Source organism: Anser cygnoides, chromosome 16 (genome assembly GCF_040182565.1).
Source record: "Anser cygnoides isolate HZ-2024a breed goose chromosome 16, Taihu_goose_T2T_genome, whole genome shotgun sequence".
Lineage (NCBI taxonomy): Eukaryota > Metazoa > Chordata > Aves > Anseriformes > Anatidae > Anser > Anser cygnoides.
This window is the reverse complement of record NC_089888.1, coordinates 6,047,568-6,066,707: the sequence shown is the minus strand read 5'-3', so window position 1 is coordinate 6,066,707 and position 19,140 is coordinate 6,047,568. Positions and strand designations below refer to the sequence as shown.

Sequence of the window (19,140 nt, the reverse complement as noted above, 5' to 3'; positions counted from 1 at the left end):
GTCATGCAGGCAGAAGGGGTGTGACTCAGTGGCGCAGAGGCCCTGGCCTCTGGCTGTATTCTGCCCCCGAAGGTATGTTCCGGGCTTGTTGCTGTGACGCGCCAGGGAGCTGCTGGTTGCACATCACACATCCCTGCATAAAGCACAGGCTCCAGAGGTCCCGGTGTGACCGTCCCTGTTTCGGAGGGGTGTTAATGTTGCGGTGATGTGGGCACTGCTGGCCCAGCTCCATCCTTCTTCCACCGTAGTCAATGGAAACATGTCCTAGTCTTGAAGTCTGGTGCTTTAAGAATGAAAAGCTTAATGGTTTTCCTTGGCTTTTTTTTTTCTTTTATGAAGTATAGGGTGTTTAGAACTATGGAAGTGGTGCAAGAAAAATATTAATGAATAACTACGGAGTGCAGACATTAATGCATTCCTTTCTCTTGAAATAACTGGCTTTTCTCTGTGGGCTCTGTGGAAGAAAAATGTCTGCAGAGACTGAATCTGTTGTTTAGAAGCCAAAGTAGATGGAGATTTAGAGACTTCAATGGCTTTTTTTTTTTTTTCTGTTAAAATGTTACCTCTGCATTTATCACATGGCAAAAAAAATAATCTACAGCACTATCAATTGGCAGAGAAAGAAAAAGGCACAATAAACCTAAGGCACTGGGGCAGTTCTGGACGTTCTAGCTGATGAATTTCTGGGTGATGGGAACTGCAAATGAGAAGTGATGTCTGGGACCCTCTCCCAGACCCCAGGCTCCAACCAGCACCGGGGGAGAGGAATTAAAGCGCTGTGAGCAACCCACAGCTGAAAGGTGGATTTTGAGGCACTAAGTAGCTTTTCAGCTTTTGTTTTCCAGCAGTTAGGCACAGGGGAGCACGGAACAGGCTGTGGGGCTGCGCTCCCCGGCAGGGCTCCCAGGTCGGACTTTAGACAGCGGGGCAGACCAGGGACAGGGACCTTAACCAGCCTTGGAGGGACCAGGAGAGGAACCTGGTGTTGCAGGGACCGACACCTCGCTGCTCTGAAACCACCACAGTCCAAAGAGCGGGAAGGACAAGCAGAAACCTCGGAACCTTCTGAGGGACCTCCTTAGGAACACTTCAGCTCCCAGCTCTTCCTCCCGCCCTTCTTAGGGACCTTAGGGACCGCAGTCTCCCTCCTGCAGACCATCACTTTGTCCCCACCACGACCACATCCTTGTGGTTCCCTGTCCCCCCCCCCACACCCCGTACCCCCCTCTCACACCCCTTATCCCCCTCACATCCCCCCCCCACGCCCCCTATCCCCCCCCACACCCCCTATCCCCCCCTCGTCCCCTCAGGGACCCTCCGTGCCGCTGCCGGACTACGCGCCCCGGGCTGCCCTGCGCGGCGGGGCGGGCCGGGGCGGGGCGGGCGCGGCCCTACAAAGGCGGCGGCGGCGGCGGGCGGCCGCTACTGCCCGGTACCGGCGGGAGGGCGCGGCGCCGCCCGCGCTGACGGGACAAAGCGCGGCCATGAGCCCGCTCTAGGGCCCCGGGAGGCCGCCGCCGCCGCAGCTCCCCGTCAGCGCTCCGGGGAGAGCGGGGGGGCCCCGGGTGGGGGTCCCGGGGGGGGGGGGGGTGTTTGTCGCCGCCGGGCACCATGCACACCGTGCAGAAGGACACCACGTTCACCAAGATCTTCGTCGGGGGGCTGCCCTACCACACCACGGACTCCTCCCTCAGGAAGTACTTCGAGGTCTTCGGGGACATCGAGGAGGCGGTGGTGATCACCGACCGGCAGACGGGCAAATCCCGGGGATACGGCTTCGTAAGTGCCGCGCCCCGGCCGCCGCCGCGCTGCCCGGACCGGGGGAGGCAGGAGGGGAGGCCGGGGGTGGCAGAGCCCTCGCAGGGGTGGCAGTGCCCGCACAAAGCTTGGGGGGGGGGGCCGGGACCCCCGCACCTCCCTGCCCCGAGCCCCCCCGGTGCTGCCTGCCTGGTCCCAGCCTCCGCCGTCGGGAGGTTTGGGACCGGCTCTGCCAACTTGGAGGAGTCCGGGGAGCAGAGGGGAGGCCGCTGGTGAAAGCCCCCGCCGGGCAGCTCGGCCGTGGGGAGCTGCTTTTCTGCCAGGTCCCCCCCGTCTGGCTGTGTAAGGGTGGTTTGGAGAAGCGGCGTTTGGCTCCCGGGTCAAAATAGATGAGTAAAGTAAACAACCCCGCTTGGTGCCTGCTGCTGCCGGAGCCTTTGCCCAGCGCCGTTGCCACAAACGAAGCTGTGCTTCCTTCCAGGTGACCATGGCAGACAGAGCTGCAGCTGAAAGAGCCTGCAAAGACCCCAACCCCATCATCGATGGCAGGAAAGCAAATGTGAACCTGGCGTATTTGGGAGCAAAACCAAGGAGTATTCAAACTGGTGAGGCATCCGGGAGATCCCATCTCTCGCTATTAGAATAACTTGTAAGGCGAGGAAACGAGTTACTCAGGCTGGGTTCATCTGATCAGATGATGCGTGCTTATCCCCCCTCGTTTTGCTCATCGACTGAGGACGCTGTCATCCAGTTAGCTCTTTTCCCTATCTTCTTACCCGTCCCTCTTATGCTAGCGTTATACACCAAAGTTCGTATAGCTGAGTTAAAGCTGTTTCCTTCCACGGCTGATCTGATTTCCTGCTCTCCTCTTTCATTGTTACATCAGTATTAGCGCTAAGATCCATTCCGTCATTCTGCCCTTTGGTTTAATTTTACACACGGTACACGGTGTAAAGTAAGGTATTATCCCCATTGTCTGTTCTGATAACAGCACTTGAGCACTGTTCTTTAATCTGAACTCCCATCTGGCCTTTGTGCATATCACATATGCATATTAAAATTAACTTGCTTCTAAATGGGACTCTGAATTTGCTCACATGCATAGCAGATGCAATGGATGTACGTGTGGTCCGAGGTGTAGTTACGTGTGTATATTGTGAGTTGAATGGTATGGTGGATGCCATTCATTAACATTTTTTTTCTGAACCCTTTTTTTTTTAGGTTTTACCATAGGTGTGCAGCAGCTACATCCAGCCTTTATTCAGAGACCCTTTGGGTAAGTGGACACGTTTCTTAACAGTCAGTTTGAAATCAAATTCATGAATCAACTTCCTCATTATTTAAAATGCATGAAAAAGCCTTAGCTGTAAGGAGTGGACAGTTTCAACAGCTGTTGTTGATGTGTGGAGTACTTTATTTCTGGTGAAGATTTCAGAAGTTCTGTGCATTTGTCAGCTTTCATATAATTCCCAAAGATCCTCCTTTATCCTCAGTAAATCTTAGCCATAATAAGCCCACTGCATTGCCCTCTTCTTTGCCAGCTACAAGAATTCACAAGAATTCAAATAAATGGAAAATAGTTTCTCTATTGCAGTACTTAAGGTGTCAAAACAATTAAGCAAATTCTGTTCTCATGTTTCTCAAATAAGATCTTCTGCTTCCTCTGCGCCGTTTCCCACATAATAATGCTTAGGGTACAGTTTTATCCTAGAAAACAAATTGCATTGGAAACAAAGTCTGTTACTTAATGAAAATAACATTAGGTCAAAAATTGATTTTGGACAGATGTTATACAAGGCTTGAATAGTCTGCAAAAGTGGGCTTTTGTCTGCCGTTTTCAATAGCTTATACCATCCCTACTCGGTTAGAAAAGTCCTCTTTTTATACATCTAATAGGATCTGGCAGCTGCTCGGGAAAAGACAAGTGTGCTTCACGAGAACAATAGTGACTGTCATACTGCCTTCATTTAACTGTTTAATGATTGATGCAGTTCTTTTTTTTACACCATTTCAGAAAGTGAATATTGATAGGGTTTTTTATTATTATTTTCTAAGAGCATTAAGAAAGTAGGTGCATTTTTTAAAGCTTTTGAGAACTGCTCTGTTGTGGTTTTTATGTGACTAATATAAATAGATGGGATCTTGGCCTTTGTCAACAGAAATATTTCATCCATTCCCTGTTCTCTGTTCATAGCATTTTCTTTTCTTTTCTTTCTTTTTTTTGGGGGCGGGTGGGGGGAGCAGCTAACAACAAAACAGAAACTTTGCTCCTCTGCCAACTGCCTGGGTAATCTCATTCCAATGAGTTTATGGATGTAAGAGACTGTGTTGCCACAATAGTGCACACCCAGTGTATGTGCGCTGTGTACGGTTCAAACATGCCAGTTTTCCTAAGTGGTTACGGCTCTGTTGGAAAGACTTGAAGAGCATCTGTCATGAAACGAGGAGGGTTTTTTGGTGCAAGAGCCACAATAGTCCAGGTAGACAAGCTGCTGCTCTTCAACAGCTCTTCTCGCATGGGAGCTACAGCAGCTTTTTTAGCCTCAGAGGCAGGCAGCATCTCCGAGATGCAAACACCAGAGGCTTTCCAAATCGCACAAGAGCACACAATAGAAGTTGATGATAAAACCTAGCATGTTACGAGGTTTACCATGCGTGCCAACAGAAAAGAGCAAAATGGTGAAGCGTGTTAAAGCCCTAGTGCTGGCAGGAGCGTCAGCTCGCGCCAGCTCCCCTTGCAGATAATCTGCTCTTCCCGCATGTGCTGTTCCTACCCAGCAGCCACAGCTCTGCAGCTGTGAAAAACGTGGGTTTTCTTTTTGAACAGTTTGCTCTTAGTTTCATGTACAGAGGAGTGTGGGATCAACTGACTAGGTGTTCCTCGTGATCTAGACAGTTACTGTTCCAGTTCTCCGGCATTGGTTCCGTCATTAAACCAGCAGAGCTGCAGTGAGCACATACAGCAGAGAGCACTGTAAATTATTTATCAGTTGCCAAGAGACAGGAACCAGGAGACTGGAGGGAGCGGATTATATATCATTATTTGCAAGCATCGGTAAACACGAATTTCATTGCATTCAGACATTGCTGGAGCAGGATCACTAGAAATGTGGGTTTGGCAAAACGTGGAGCCGTTCAACTGAGCACCGTGGCTGGGGCTGCTCTGTGGCTTCTGAGCAAAGCATCAGGTGCTCAGTCAAGCAGCGGAGCTTGGCTGCCGGTTCCCTCTTTGTCTTGTCAGGAGACCAGCAGAAGTAAGAGCGTGCCAGGCTCTGCTCTTGCATTCCCTTGAAGCCACAATTTCCTTTGCCCTCTGGGGGATTTGAGGGTAGATGAGGAGTTCATCAGGGTCTGTCTGACCTTGGAAGCGTGACCAACCTGCTGTTGCCCATTTGCTGTGCACCTTGTGGGGCGGATCCTGAGCTTCCCCAAATAAAGGTCTCTGGCTTGTCTGCGTTGCCACACGTAAGACGTCGCAGGGCTCTCCCTCCCGCAGTTTCTCTCTCTGCAAAGCATTTGCATCCAGGCACTGGCACGCAGTTTCTGAAAGACCATTGTTATGGGGCACGGGGTGCTAGGTGTGCAAGCGGGACTTGGCAAGGAAGGAATGAATGAACAACCTGCGAACTGCTAGGCAGTTAAGGAAGAGAAGACCAGCCAGTCACATTTGAGCTACAAAGCCACAAAATGCAAGTTTTGGTGAAACTTAAAATGAATGGAAACTATGAAAATTACCCAAACATTAGTGAAGATTATTTATAAACTGAAGGCTTCCCCCCAGCCCCAGGGACCCAAATGCAGCTGTAAATATTGCCTGGGGTATGCGGAACAGAAAGAGAAACCATGAAGAGCCTCTCTCCTTCCTCCTGCTGTCCTGGCAGGGGAGGCACATGCACGGCAGACAGCACGGAGTCGGTAGTAAATCCTGTTTTGAAAAGCAGTCTCTAGGCTGTCGTAACCGGAGATCTTAACAGTAATGCAAGGCGAAGGATGTGTCTGTGTCAGGGTGACTCGGAGATCTGGCTTCTGGGTTTAGGGAAGCAACATCAGGCCTGGGGGCTCAGTCTGTAGCTTACAGGTTGCGCTTTGCTTGGAGGCAGGTGGGAATGCCACAGCATTTGCCTGCAGTTGCTGACTGGCATAGCGTTGTATTTATGAGACTAGAGGAGGGAGAGACTCTGCAAATGGAGCTGTCTGTTACTGCAGCAGTGTCCCGTAAAGAAGTTTGGAGAAACATCAAACTTCTTGCAAGCTGCGAGGAGCACCTATGTAGACCACTTGGCCAGGAGTACGCGGTGGTGCCGCAGAGCTGCTTTGCGCCCCCCTCGTGGTCCTCTCTTCTGAGCCCCTGGCACCCAAAGCAGGCATGAGCTCAGGCAGGGAACGGGGGATTCCCTGATTCTTCTCTCCCCAGCCGTGCTTTCAGCTCTGGATGCAGGCAGTGCATGGCAGATGCATTCCTGTGGCCGTGCCTCAGCGAAGGAGCTATCTGTGTGGGAGATCTACCAGTGGCTGAGTAAGTGACTGAGCTCTTGGAAACATATCGCTGTTCTTGCAGCAGGATCCAGCTCTTTCCATATCTGCACATGGGCTGTCGTTGCTTCTGAGACCCCACCTCCCGTCCTGTAGCTGCTTATTTCAGCCTGTGTTTGGTGTCAGGCAGCACTGGAAATGGTTAAATCTCTCTGAGTTTAACATTTCACGTACTGATGGTGCTGCAGCTAGGAAGTGAAGAAAGTCCCTCTTTGTGTCAGCCCACCCTCCCTTGCAGCTGTTTATCCTTAAAACTTCTCTATTGGGTTAAAAATAAAAGGAAACAAACTTTCATCTTTTCTGTGGTTATGCTTATAGAAAGGCGCATGCTGTCCTTGCTCTGCTCGGTCTCTGTCAGCTGGCATCCCCCGTGCTCCGACTTCCTATTTCACCACTTATCAAAAAGCTGGCTTGCTGCAGGACCCCGGGCTGCTCCGCCGGTCACAAGCGGCTCCCATGGGGATGGCTCACCCGGCACCTGTTGTTTGTCGTGTGCCAATAACATGAAAGCTTTCGGGGGGGGATTTCCTAAGTAACATTCAAATCCATTTTCCAAATGGCTTCAGCTGCTAGTTCTCAGGCATGCTCGCTGCTATTCAGACCGAACGCTTGCCAGTCAGAGAGAGCTTTTTAGTTTTTAAGAATAGACGTGTATTTATAAACAGATCCAACGGCTTTGCAGTTTTTCTTGGACATTTACTTTGAGGTTGCAAGCGCTGGTATTGCACCCGAGGGCTTGGTACTGTTGTTCTGGGTACAGTTTGCTCGCGTCCCACGTCTTGTATCATCCTATAGAACAACGTAAAAGGAAATCACAGGGAGAAGTGCCTTCTCCTCTGTGTGCTTCCACAGGCATCAGTGGATTTGCTCTTTGCCCTCTGCAGAGCAGCGACCCAGGTCCTTTCCCCTGGCTGCAGGGAGCCGGGGAGCAGCAGATGTAAGGTGCTCCCGTTCTGGTGCCGCTTTACTCCTAGTGCGGCAGATCCGTGCACGCGCCTGAATTTTCAGAGCAGTCCAGCCTGTACTTGATCTCGTCTTTCTTTTGCGCAGCTGCTGGCATGCTGGTCCCTAACTTTGGTAGTATTAAACGCATGCCCAGTAATTTGAATGATAAATGTAGCTCTGACCAGCCTGCCTCTGAGCTGGGGACACCAGAGAGGGAACTTAGACAGTTGTGCTGATAATTCGGTGGCAAGGACACTGGGTCACTTCTAAATATGACTTACGTGAAGAACTTGTTCCCCGCAGATGGGAGCAGGCTACATACCAGAGCTAAATATACTCTATGATTGCAAAAGATGAAAAGTCTTGGACTCTCAGAGTTAAAACCAAGTATCCTGTTTCTCAGTCTCCCCATCCTGCAGACAGGACCACGCTGCCCCTGCCCTTTCCCTGTGCGTGTCGGCTCTCCCGTGCCACTGGCACGCACCCCTGGCTGCTCCTGCTTTGCTGGATGGAAGGTGTGGAGAGGGGTGCCTCGGGTCCTCTAGATCAGCAGAGGCACGGCTGGCAGTAGAAATCCCTGAAATTCTTAAAATTGAATTTCTTTCTTGGCTGAGAAACCACTTATTTTATCAGTAATCCATTCCTGATAAAACCTATTTCACTATTCTTCCGTGGTTAAAGCATTCTGCTTCAAAATACCTCATATATCCAAGAAATAGTTTTTGGTGAATCAGATGTATTGATGATTTTAATTAAAAATCAGTGGAAGGAATCATGTGTAAAGAAAAAGTCTGTTAAAAAAATTGAGTCAGATAAAACTAGACAACTTTATGCATGTGTTATACCAAAACTTGTCAGGTACTTGGGAAGTTTTTAAAGGTGTTTCTGCAGCCTTTGGTTTCCTCCAAATTGCAGAAGGAAATGGGGAAGCTTAGTTAAAGGTGAAATTCCTGGGAATTAATCTCTGAAAGCCTCTTGTTTTCCTCCTGCATGGGCAGGATGAATCTAGCGTCCTCCTGGGATTCTCACGTGGATGCTGAAGGACTCAGGCTGCTGCGGTGTATCGGTGTGAGACACTTTCCGTTTTGTCTGGCAGTCTATGTCTGTTTTGGCTGTGCTGATAACTGGAAAGGGGAGGGCTTTTTACCTCTCTGGATAGCTGACTAGTTGCGGGTAAACTTCCATGTGGCTTTTTCCTTGGTGCCAGATGGCTCTTGTTTCAGGCAGATGTTATCTCCAGCTCTGCTACCTGAGCGTTTTTCAGCATGCTTCTCCAGCCTATTTTTGGTCTGGCCCAACATGCCTTTGTTTGGGATTATTATTATTTTATTTCCTTTTTTTTTTTTTTTCCCTTTGGGTGTGGGGGAGCAAGAAGCAGAGGATAAAGCTGTAAATTGTTGAGCCTGGATAACTGGTGGCCAGTTCAGGATGTTGATCTCAGGCTCTTGGTTGAATTAAGAAAAAAGTTTAGATCTTTGAGGAGATGCACTCTCATCTTTGATAGGCAACCTCTTTTTTTTTTTTTTCTTTTCCACACCTCTACACTGGCTGTGCTTCTTGGGGGAAGGTGTAGGTGGCATTTCCTTTTATTTGTTTCTGTGGGATCCACCTCCATTAGTTTGTTGCGTCATGAAGTCGAGCTATGCTCACACTGCGAAGCGATGGCATTGCTGGGCTGCGTTAGATTCGCAGCTACCGCAGTGCTTCCTGTTCCCTACGTTTTTTCTCTCCTGCCAAAATGAAATTAGATTGAAATCATGGATAGCTCGTGTACTCTAAGTTGGCATTTGTATTTCTCAGGCAATGATTTTTGTAGGCTCAGCAACTGGTAGAAGTTACCGTTGAATCCTCTTACATACCCATGTTTTCTCTTGTACTGACTCCAACCTGGGACAAGCTGTCATGGCAGGTTGTTCCTTGGTCATTGTCCCCCCGTATATTGAAGTCCTTGGCCCAGCAGGGAAGCAGGAAACCCAGTCATGTACCATGTACCTGCTTGCCCGGACTGCTGTGTAAATCTTCCCAAAGGGCAAGAGGAGGAAGAGCAGAAGACAGACAGGCAAATTAGTTACAAGATGAGCAGAAATTTGTGTTTGTTTTTTTTTTTTTGATGTTATTTTGTGTTTGTGTCATAATATAGTAGGCGAGCATAAATACTGGACCACAGAGCTGCAGGGTTCATCCTTGTCCTTTTTCAAGCTGGCTGAGGTAGCTGGCTGATGAGGCAGAACCCATTGACATTTCAATGCATGCTTTAATCAGCTTTAATAGGGACATTTCAGGATTCAGAGGTTTGTCATGTCAGTGGATGAAGCCCAGCCCCCGTCAGTAACTGCTGATGGATTGTGGACTGGTCGGCGCAGAATGAATGCCCTGGTGTGCACTGCGCTGTGTTTATTCACACGTTGGTGAATAAACGCCGCAGGGGCCCCTCCGAGCAGGAGTCCTTGTTGGCAGACACGGCCTGACCTGGCCACTGCATCGTGCTTGGATTTGAGACCAGGACTTGAGTTTCTCTTGTCTCTACAGCCTGCCGTTGTGGCTGTAGGCATTGCCCAACTGCCCACGCTCCACCCAGGCTTGAAGTGCCCAGGCAGCTCCTCGAGGGCTTGGGGTTGTCCTTCGGGAATGATGTTCCTGGGGCACGAGCTGTGGCAGGATGCGGCTGTGTCTGCACATCACTGACACCGAGGTGGAGTTGCAGCACTGGTAGTGGAAGCGTAGAGCTCCTGGCGTGCTGCTGCTCTCCGTGGCGGTGCTGGGGTATTTCCCAGAGCAACTTCTGTCTGAGGCACTTACACTCCTGACCCCGCTTCAGAATACCTCTCTGCAAACCCGTCACCCCGGCTGCGGTTGGAGGTGTCACTTCACCACAGGCGGTTTTTGTGTTGCTGTCGTGCGCAGCTGTGGCTGTGCTCGGCTCACCCTGCAGTACCGTACCACCCACCAGACGAAGCCCGGCATCGCCTCCCGTGGCATCTTGGCTGGTGCCGTGTGTCCGGAGGGCTCCGACACATCCGTCTGTCCTGCCGTCACGTGTGGTGGCCGTGTGGGTGTCCCTGCAGCAGCTGATGGGTCAGTGCTGGTGGAAACGGAGGCCAAATTCCCGGGGTCAAACGCTGCAGTTTGTGCCTTCGTTGGCAGACACAAAGGGCTCTGTTTCTTTTATTCTTCAGGGAATAAAAGGCTGGTCGTGCTGGTGGCATTTGTGTGCTGATCTCTGTGAGGCTGCCAAGAGCCCTGTGCCCCTCCTCGTTTCCTGAGTGTTTGCGTGGTGCCGTGTCCCTCTTGTCCGAGGACTCCAGTTGTCCCCCACCGCAGCAGAACCAGCTCCTGCCATGGCTGGGGGCCGTTTTCTAATCACGTTGTGTATGGAGGTGAAGTTCTCTTCTGGCTTGCAGGGCCCGCTGTGGGAGCCGGAGGAGGACTGCAGGGAGGGAGGGAAGGCATCTCAAAACAGATGTGACTCATTCTGTAGAAATTCAGATTAGAGCTTGCTGATTTTTTCGAAAAAGACAGCACTCAAAAAGAGCTTTTTTTTTTTTTTTTTTTCTGAAAGATCTTCAGAAATAGTGAAGGAGGGGAAAGTATTTCAAGACCTTCTGTGGATGCTAAACATAGCCAGCAGTAACTTCATCGTACCGCGCTGCTTCTGTTTTCTCGGTAGCTGCAAGTAATCAGTGACCTTACCTTGGGCTGCGTGTTTTGTCTTGGTCGATAAATGAGTTGCCATCTGGCCACTGAATCCAGAAGTCCAAACCGCGTCATATCCCGAGTGCAATTTCTAGCTAAACACCAACAGCCCACGGAGCAGAAGAGCCTCCGCTTTTACACAGGAGCAGCTTCTGGAGTTGCAGCGTGTTTTCAGTGCGGCAAATGGTGGTGTGAGACATGTGCCTGTGCGTGCATCGGGCTGGGGGGTTTTCTGGAAACAGAGTGCAAGAATACTTACTGTCTTCTTAGTTAATGGTGTTTTCTATTCAGAGAGGCATCGAAGCGATGGCATTTTTCCTTCCTGACAAAAAGGTGGTCTAGCATGTTGTGGACTTGCTGTCTTTTTGGAGCAAGTCATGCAGACTACAGTGGGGGACCCATACGCAGAAGATCAGAACCGACGTGCAGGGTCCCTGGGTGCACGCTCCCGCAGGGTGATGCTCAGGCTGTGCTCCCGTGAGGCTGTCAGCCCAGCCTCCGCAGTAGCACTGCTCGTTTCACAGCCGAGGGCTCGATGACGGAGCGCAGGGAGCGTGGGGTCGGGCTGTGCCCAGCTCCTGGGCTGAGGCCCCTGCAGCTGCGGCCCGGCGCGAGACGCTGCGCCCGAGGTCGGAGCCTGGGCGTGAGCTCTTGTTCTGATTCAGCCGCGCCGGCCTTAACTTGGATCAGAGCTACGACAAAAATGATTCAGTGAATTTCTGTCCCCTCATTTCGTTCATGTTAGTCACAGGGTGATATCGGGTGCCGTGTATTTATGGACTGAAGGGCTGTGAGCTCCCTCCCTGTGCGCTGCGCCGGGGCGGCTCTGGCCTCTGGAGGTGGCCTTACAATTAATATTTGTGCGTGCCATCCATCCTGCCCCCTCCCTGGTGCTGCTCCTCTGGGCAGCCTCGTTTCATCCGAGGATGCTGATTTCAGAGGCAGAGTTGCTGTGAGGGGGGAGGATAGCAGTCATTCTCTCATAATGCAAATTGCCTTAAAAAAAAAAAAAAAGTGTGAGTAGGAAAACAAGAGAAAACCCAGTTCAGATGCACGCTGGTTCACGGGAAGCCTTTCTCCTGCCCAAAGAGCAGGTTAAATCTAGCATCCAGTGCTGGGCGGGGAGCAAATGGGAACAGCCCCACAGCTGCTGGACAGGGGCAGCAACCCCAGGTGTGCCCTAGGATGCTGCGGGTACTGGCTGAGATATGTGGGGCAGGCACTTGGGCAGGACGAGGGAGGTCAGTGACGGGTCCAGGAGAAGCTTCCAGCTCCTGGCTGGGTCTTCCCGCGGCCAGGCAGCGCTGCGCATCCTCTCGTGCTCCTGACGGGGATCAGATGGGCGAGTGGGCAGCGGATCCTTCCCCGAGCAGCTGAGCTCCGCTCCGCGAAGCACTTCAGGCACGTACAAGCCTGCGGCTTGTGAAAAGCCTGTGGGAGGCTTTTAAAAGTGGTCGTGTTTGGAAATGTGCTGTCGCACGCATCCACACAAAAATCCCCAAAATGTTTGAATCTGCATAAGCACCGTGCGGAGTTTCACCTTGGCTTTTTGTTCACCAAAATAAGGGGGTTTGGGGGCTCTCTGGAGGATGGCTTTTGGTTACTGCAGTTGGGCAAGCAGCCGGCCGGAGAGCCCATGCCCACAGCAGGCGCTTTTGGTGCCTGTGGCTCTGCCCTTCAGTGGTTGCCAGCCACCGCCTCTGCAAGCCCCAGGGCGGTCAGGGCCCCGCACCACGGAGCTCCCGGTGCAGGGCAGCCGCTGTGTGCATGCCCTGGAGCTGCACCAGCGCTCACCCCTCCTGTCTGGGCCACGGACCGTGGCAGTTTGGGTGGGCAGACCTGAACCTGCAGCTCTTGCTCTTAACTTCAGGCCTGAATTCCCCTGGGCCCTTTGGAAAACACACCCTTCCATTTTGCTGTTTAAAAAAGAAAAGTTAGCATTTCCTATCAATAAGTGGGCGATCTGACCTTAATCAACCTCAGGATGCTTCAATTTTAATCCCCAGTGGCGTGGTTTGGTTCCTCTTAGCAGCACCCCTGGGGCAGGTGCAGAAAGGCAGCGCTGGAGGCACCGGCCGCAAGAGCTGGGATGCTTGAGCCTTACTGGGGGAAAGAAAGCCAGAACTAATACCTCGTGTTTTACAACAAACACCCTGTAGCATTGCCCTAAACATCCCGTGTTATGGAAACACCAGCCCCAATGTGTGGTGACTGATAACAGCGGGGAAGGCCCTCCCCTGTTCCCGGCAACGGGACGTGGGGAGGAGCGGCTGGGACGGGGAGGGGGAAGCGTGGAGCTGGAGGCCGGTGGGGACAGGCCGGGCACACCAGGGGTGGAACGGGATGGTGAGCGGTGTCTGTGTGCTGTGGTCACCTGGGGAGGGGTTCTGGGGTCCGGCAGCCTGGGTAGCAGCAGATATCTGACGCGGGGGGAGCACCATGGGGAGCGGAGGAGTGGAGAGCAGGGCGTGTGGCCACCCTCTCCATCCCTGCTTCGCCTTGTGCTGCTTCCACCCCGGGCTCTAGGGGAGTCCTGCCTCCCCTCCCGCCCCCAGCAGCACCCCTCGCTGGGGCAGCACCGTCCTGCGGCCGGCGCACGTGAATTCGGGGCGGGAGGAGGGCACATATTCTGGAGGTTGCAGACCCCTCGCTGACCCCTCTCCCTTTGCCTCCACAGACTCACGCCTCACTATGTTTACCCCCAAGCTATCATTCAGCCCAGCGTGGTGATCCCTACCCCCGTGCAGTCCATCACGTCTCCCTACATCGACTACACCGCCGCCAGCCAAGCCTATTCCCAGTACACCACAGCTGCCTACGACCAGTACCCCTACGCTGCCTCCCCCGCCGCCAGCTTTGTGGGATACGGCTACACGGGCGCGGTCCAGCCCCCCCTCACCGCCAGCAACCCGGCGGCGCCCGCCACCGCCTTCGTGCAGTACCAGCCCCAGCAGCTGCAGCCTGACCGCATGCAGTGAGCGCCCTGCCCGCGCCGCTGCCGCCTGGGACAATCTTTTGCGACGGAAGGAGAACGACTAGGACAACGAAAGCAACAGCAAAAAAAAAAAAAAAATAAAAAACAACACAAAATAAACAAAAAAAAAAAAAGGAAAAAAAAATCACCCTGACCCTTTATCCCGTTTATTTAGGTGCATATCAATACCTAAGCTATTTATAGTGTTAAGGGCAAACCCAAACCCTTGCAGTCTGACTGTGCTCATGAAAAAGGACTTTGGGTAAGTTTTTTTTGGATCTGGACAGATATTGTCTTGAAGATGTTCTTAAAGTGACTGAAATGTTTCACAGGAAAACTACAGATTCTTGCACACATCACAGTCTGCTTCCATCGCCTGTGGTCTTCTTTCCAGCCCCCAGCCCGTTTGCCCCGCCAGCCCTCCCTCCTCATCAAACCTGCAATCTTGTTATTTACTGTTGAGGTACAGAGGTACTCGGAGAACATGGAGAAAAGCAATCTTATTTTTTGGTTGTACAAAAACTTTGTAATACTCAGAGATGCCTTACAGAAAAAAAGAAAAAGAAAAACTATTTTTTAATATTTATTGCGATTTTATTCGCATGAGCTGTGAATTGCAGACAGAAGAATAGTAGTAAGTAAGTATCTGCCTTGTTTAATTCTCATTTTACTAAATTATTGTATGTAGGTAAAAGTTCCTAAGTAATTGCTGAATCACTTCAACATGCAAAAGGGAATATTGGCTTGAAGGACAGCAGAATATTCCTTTAGTCAACGCACTGTACTATTTTCTTATTGTAATTGTTACTCTGTTAAGATTATCTCAAATTTAGGTATATTTTTAAAATGCAAAAAAACAACAACCAAGAATACCGAACATTTTGTCTACTTTGGTAGATTTTTTTGTTACAATGCTGCAAACTATGGAGACATTTACAGTATTTATGTAAAGGAGATTTGGGGCTGTTGGCCAGCAAAGCTTAGGGGAATATCATGAGTGGAGCAAAAGGAAAAAAGGTGTTAAGTCATTGAACAAATGGGTAAACGGAACCTTTTTATGCCTATAATGCAACAGCCAAATAAAGGAAGAGAAAAGACAATGTAAGTTAAGTGCATTTCTACAAAGAACAGCAATAAACTATTTTAACTTTTAAAAGGATCGGATACTGTATGGTACCATGTTTGCGTGGCTGGAGTGCAGGGGGGAGTAGCAAAGCGACCTGATGCAGCTGCGCTGGCCTTGGCCCATGAACGTGTCAGGGGGCTGGGGGACACGTCCCACGCGCTGTTGGTGGCTCTGCATCTCCTGAGTCACCGGTGGCTCTGGCACTGGGGGCTTTTGAGCTCCTGGAGCACCGTGCTGGAGCCACACGGACCCTGGTGCTAGCACCCAGCCTGCGTGGAGCAGAGCGGGTAAAGTGCTGCCGTCCTGATGCAGCAGTGCCCGCACCTCGTGCAGCCTTTCACTTCTGTTACTTGCTCAGAGGAAGGTTTTATTTTATTTTTTTTCCAAAACGGAGTCCATCCAGCGTTTGGAGGTCTGCCCAAGCCCTCTCTCGGTTAACGTCGGGTCGCTGAGGTTCCCTCGGGGCGGGCAGGGCCTGGTCAGGCTGCGGGCAGCGCCGGGCCTGCTGCAGGCACCCGCACTCCCTGAGCATTGCTCCTGTGGCCACGTGTGACTTTACCTCACCATCCTGCTTTAGAGATTTGATTTTCGGATTTTGACTTCCAATATCTGTTTTTAAAAGTAAATAAAACAATTCTATTTGAACGTGCCGGTGATCTATTTCATCTCTGCAAAGGTTACGGCAGAATCGGTGCCAAGACGTCTCTGTCTTTGGCACCAGCCTGTGTTACCGCTCAGGGGATGATGCCTGAAGCCAGCACGGGGGAAGAGGGTGCCATGGGATGGAAGCAGAGGCAGCACGGTTCTGTGTCTGATCAACTGCCCTGGCGGAGCTGGAGGCACACGGGGGGCATGTCCAACGTCATCAGTAGGCCTCAGAGTAAACAGCCCATCTAGATGAATGGAAACAGCTCATTCCTCCCTGGTTCGTGTTGCATGAGAATGCGGAGCCTGATGGTGCTCTGTTAGCCCTGCCCGGGGTTTTACTTGGAGCCACGCGGGTGACATTTATTTCCTTTTTAAGTAATTGCTTTCTGTGTAGGGCTGCGGGACTGCCAAAGGAGTAAGAGCCGAGCCGCATCCAGCCCGGCTGGCGGGAGAGGGGCCTGGCCTGAGCAGCCGCTGGCTTTGAAGTCCTGTGGGGTGGGGATTGCTCAGCAATTCTTCTTTCTCCCTGTCACGGGTGGTTCGGAGGAGGTAGGGGAGGATTTAGGGCTGGTGGCCGTGCTGGGAGCTGCCGGGGAGCACCAACCCCGGCCCCGTGGTGTCCTTGTCCCCGCGCCGCAGCGAGGTCCCGCTGGGCTCCGTGGCCGCCGTCTGCACCTGGGACCCGTTTCTCCCCCAGCCAGCAGGGAGACCGAGGCCTCTCAGAGCCATTTGTTGAAAAAGAAAGCGCCCAGCGCGTTTCGAAGTGAAAAGAGTGATGAGTTTCCATCGAGCTGGCTCTGGTTTCCTGAAAGGTGGCCAAAACTGCCAGAAAGCGAGGGCAAGCAGTGGCGCTGAGAAGCAGCACAGCACGCCTCCCTCCCTCCTTCCCTCCCTCGCCACGCAGCCCGCCAGGGCCGGGCGGGAATCCTGGAGCCCTGCTCCGGGCTCATTTCGAGAAACAACCACATCAGACCAGCAGGCCCAGCCAACCTGCCGGCTTCCTGCCGGCGAAAGCCTGACTGGGAAGTTGTGGCCGGGCTGAATAATAATGAAATCCGCCAGCAAGCTTCCTGGGTGGAAGTGGGAGCGCGATGGCTGCGAGAGCAGGCAGTGCGAGACGCGTGCATTGTCCCCAAAAAGGGCCCAAGCACCTCCTTCACCCAGCGCTGGGGAAGTCAGGAAAGTCCACAGGATTGCTGAGTGCTAGTCTGGGTAGCAGGGCAAAGTGCTTAAATTGCTTTGTAATGGCTTAAAAGTTTTATTTTGTTATTTCATTTTATTTTATTTTATTTTTTTTATTTTATTTTATTTTATTTTATTTTATTTTATTTTATTTTATTTTATTTTATTTTATTTTATTTTATTTTATTTTATTTTATTATTTTATTTTATTTTATTATTTTATTTTATTTTATTTTATTTTATTTTATTTTATTTTATTTTATTTTATTTTATTTTATTTTATTTTATTATATTTTATTTTATATTTTATTCCATTCCATTCCGTTTTGTATTTTACAGATTCACAGATTCACAGATTTCTCTAGGTTGGAAGAGACCTCAAGATCATCGAGTCCAACCTCCGACCTAACACTAAGTACTCCACTAAACCATATCCCTAAGCTCTACATCTAAACGTCTTTTAAAGACCTCCAGGGATGGTGACTCCACCACCTCCCTGGGCAGCCCGTTCCAATGCTTAATAACCCTTTCGGTAAAGAAGTACTTCCTAACATCCAACCTAAAACTCCCCTGTCGCAACTTTAGCCCATTCCCCCTCGTCCTGTCACCAGGCACGTGGGAGAATAGACCAACCCCCACCTCTCTACAGCCTCCTTTCAGGTAACTGTAGAGAGCGATGAGGTCGCCCCTGAGCCTCCTCTTCTCCAGGCTGAACAAGCCCAGCTCCCTCAGCCGCTCCTCGTAAGACTTGTTCTCCAGACCCCTCACCAGCTTGGTCGCCCTTCTCTGGACTCGCTCGAGCACGTCCATGTCCTTCCTGTAGCGAGGGGCCCAAAACTGAACACAGTACTCGAGGTGCGGCCTCACCAGAGCCGAGTACAGGGGCACAATCACTTCCCTCGACCTGCTGGCCACACTGCTTCTTATACAGGCCAGGATGCCGTTGGCCCTCTTGGCCACCTGAGCACACTGCTGGCTCATATTCAGCCGACTATCCACCAATACTCCCAGGTCCTTCTCGGCCAGGCAGCTTTCCAGCCACTCATCTCCCAGCCTGTAGCTCTGCTTGGGGTTGTTGCAGCCCAGGTGCAGGACCCGGCACTTGGCCTTGTTGAACTTCATGCAGTTGACCTCAGCCCATCGCTCCAGCCTATCCAGATCCTCCTGCAGAGCCTTCCTGCCCTCGAGCAGATCGACACACGTACTTAGCTTGGTGTCATCTGCAAACTTACTGAGGGTGCACTGGACGCCCTCATCCAGATCATCGATAAAGATATTAAAGAGGACCGGCCCCAGTACCGAGCCCTGGGGGACTCCACTAGTGACCGGCCTCCAACCAGATTTGACTCCATTCACCACAACTCTCTGGGCCCGGCCATCCAGCCAGTTTCTAACCCAGCGAAGCGTACGCCAGTCCAAGCCACGAGCAGCCAGTTTCTTGAGGAGAATTTTATTTTATTTTACTTTATTTCATTTCATTTCATTGTGCCGGTATGAAGCACGAAAAGCTCTACTCCTTGTGGCCAGGGGGGGCACAGGGCGGGAGCTGGGGCACTGCTGTAGGAGCTTTGGTGTGGCAAAGCGTGGCCGGAGGGATGCAGGAAGAGTGTCAAGGACGTTTTTTTTTTTTTTTGGAGGGGGATGGTTTTGAGGGGGGTGGTTTTGGCAGGGCAGCCCCAGCAGCACCATCTGTGGGGCACAGGTGTCCCAGGGCTGGGTCCGGTCATTTGCAAGCCAAATTCACGTTTTCCCTAGGACCCAGCACATCGGGGCTGCCCAGGTGAGCTGTGAGCGGTGTGAGCCGGAGCACATCATCACCATAAATACCAGCACCAAAGCCTGGGACGAGCCTGGCATCAGCTCCCATCCCGCCCCACAGCAACACACAGGGACAGCCCTGGGTGCCCTGGGACAGGTGGGGAGTCCCCCAGCTTCGCATGGGACAGTGGCATCCCCAGGGGAACAGGGCACCGCAGCACTGCCCACCCTCAGTCCCATTCCTCAGGCAAAGCCAAAACTTCACGGCTGAGAGGGAAAGGCCGAGCCCAGGATTTATTCGCGCAGTAACTGGGCCGCTGGTGGCACTTGCCCTTTAAATTAAAGTTCACAGCAAAACAGTTTTGCCCCCTTGCACCCAGGGAATGCTAACAGCATCCTTTTCTTTCTTTCCCGCTTCTGGCTGAAACTTGTTTTTCCCTCATTTGTGCCTCTCTGAATCCTGCCAGCGTAGAGATTCCCTTGTTCAGAGAGAAAAAAAAAAAAAAAAGGAAAGAGAGAAAAA

The 19,140-nt window shown here is 51.5% G+C and overlaps 1 protein-coding gene across 1 annotated transcript; it reads left to right on the top strand.

Annotated features, from left to right (window-relative positions):
- The first annotated feature begins 1,435 nt into the window (after positions 1–1,435).
- RBM38 (RNA binding motif protein 38) lies at positions 1,436–15,062 on the top strand. The gene is made up of 4 exons (XM_048072609.2): positions 1,436–1,779; positions 2,240–2,363; positions 2,980–3,034; positions 13,607–15,062. The coding sequence occupies exons 1-4, from the start codon at positions 1,612–1,614 to the stop codon at positions 13,905–13,907; spliced, it is 648 nt and encodes a 215-aa protein (XP_047928566.1). The 5' UTR covers positions 1,436–1,611; the 3' UTR covers positions 13,908–15,062.
- The last annotated feature ends 4,078 nt before the right edge of the window (positions 15,063–19,140 follow it).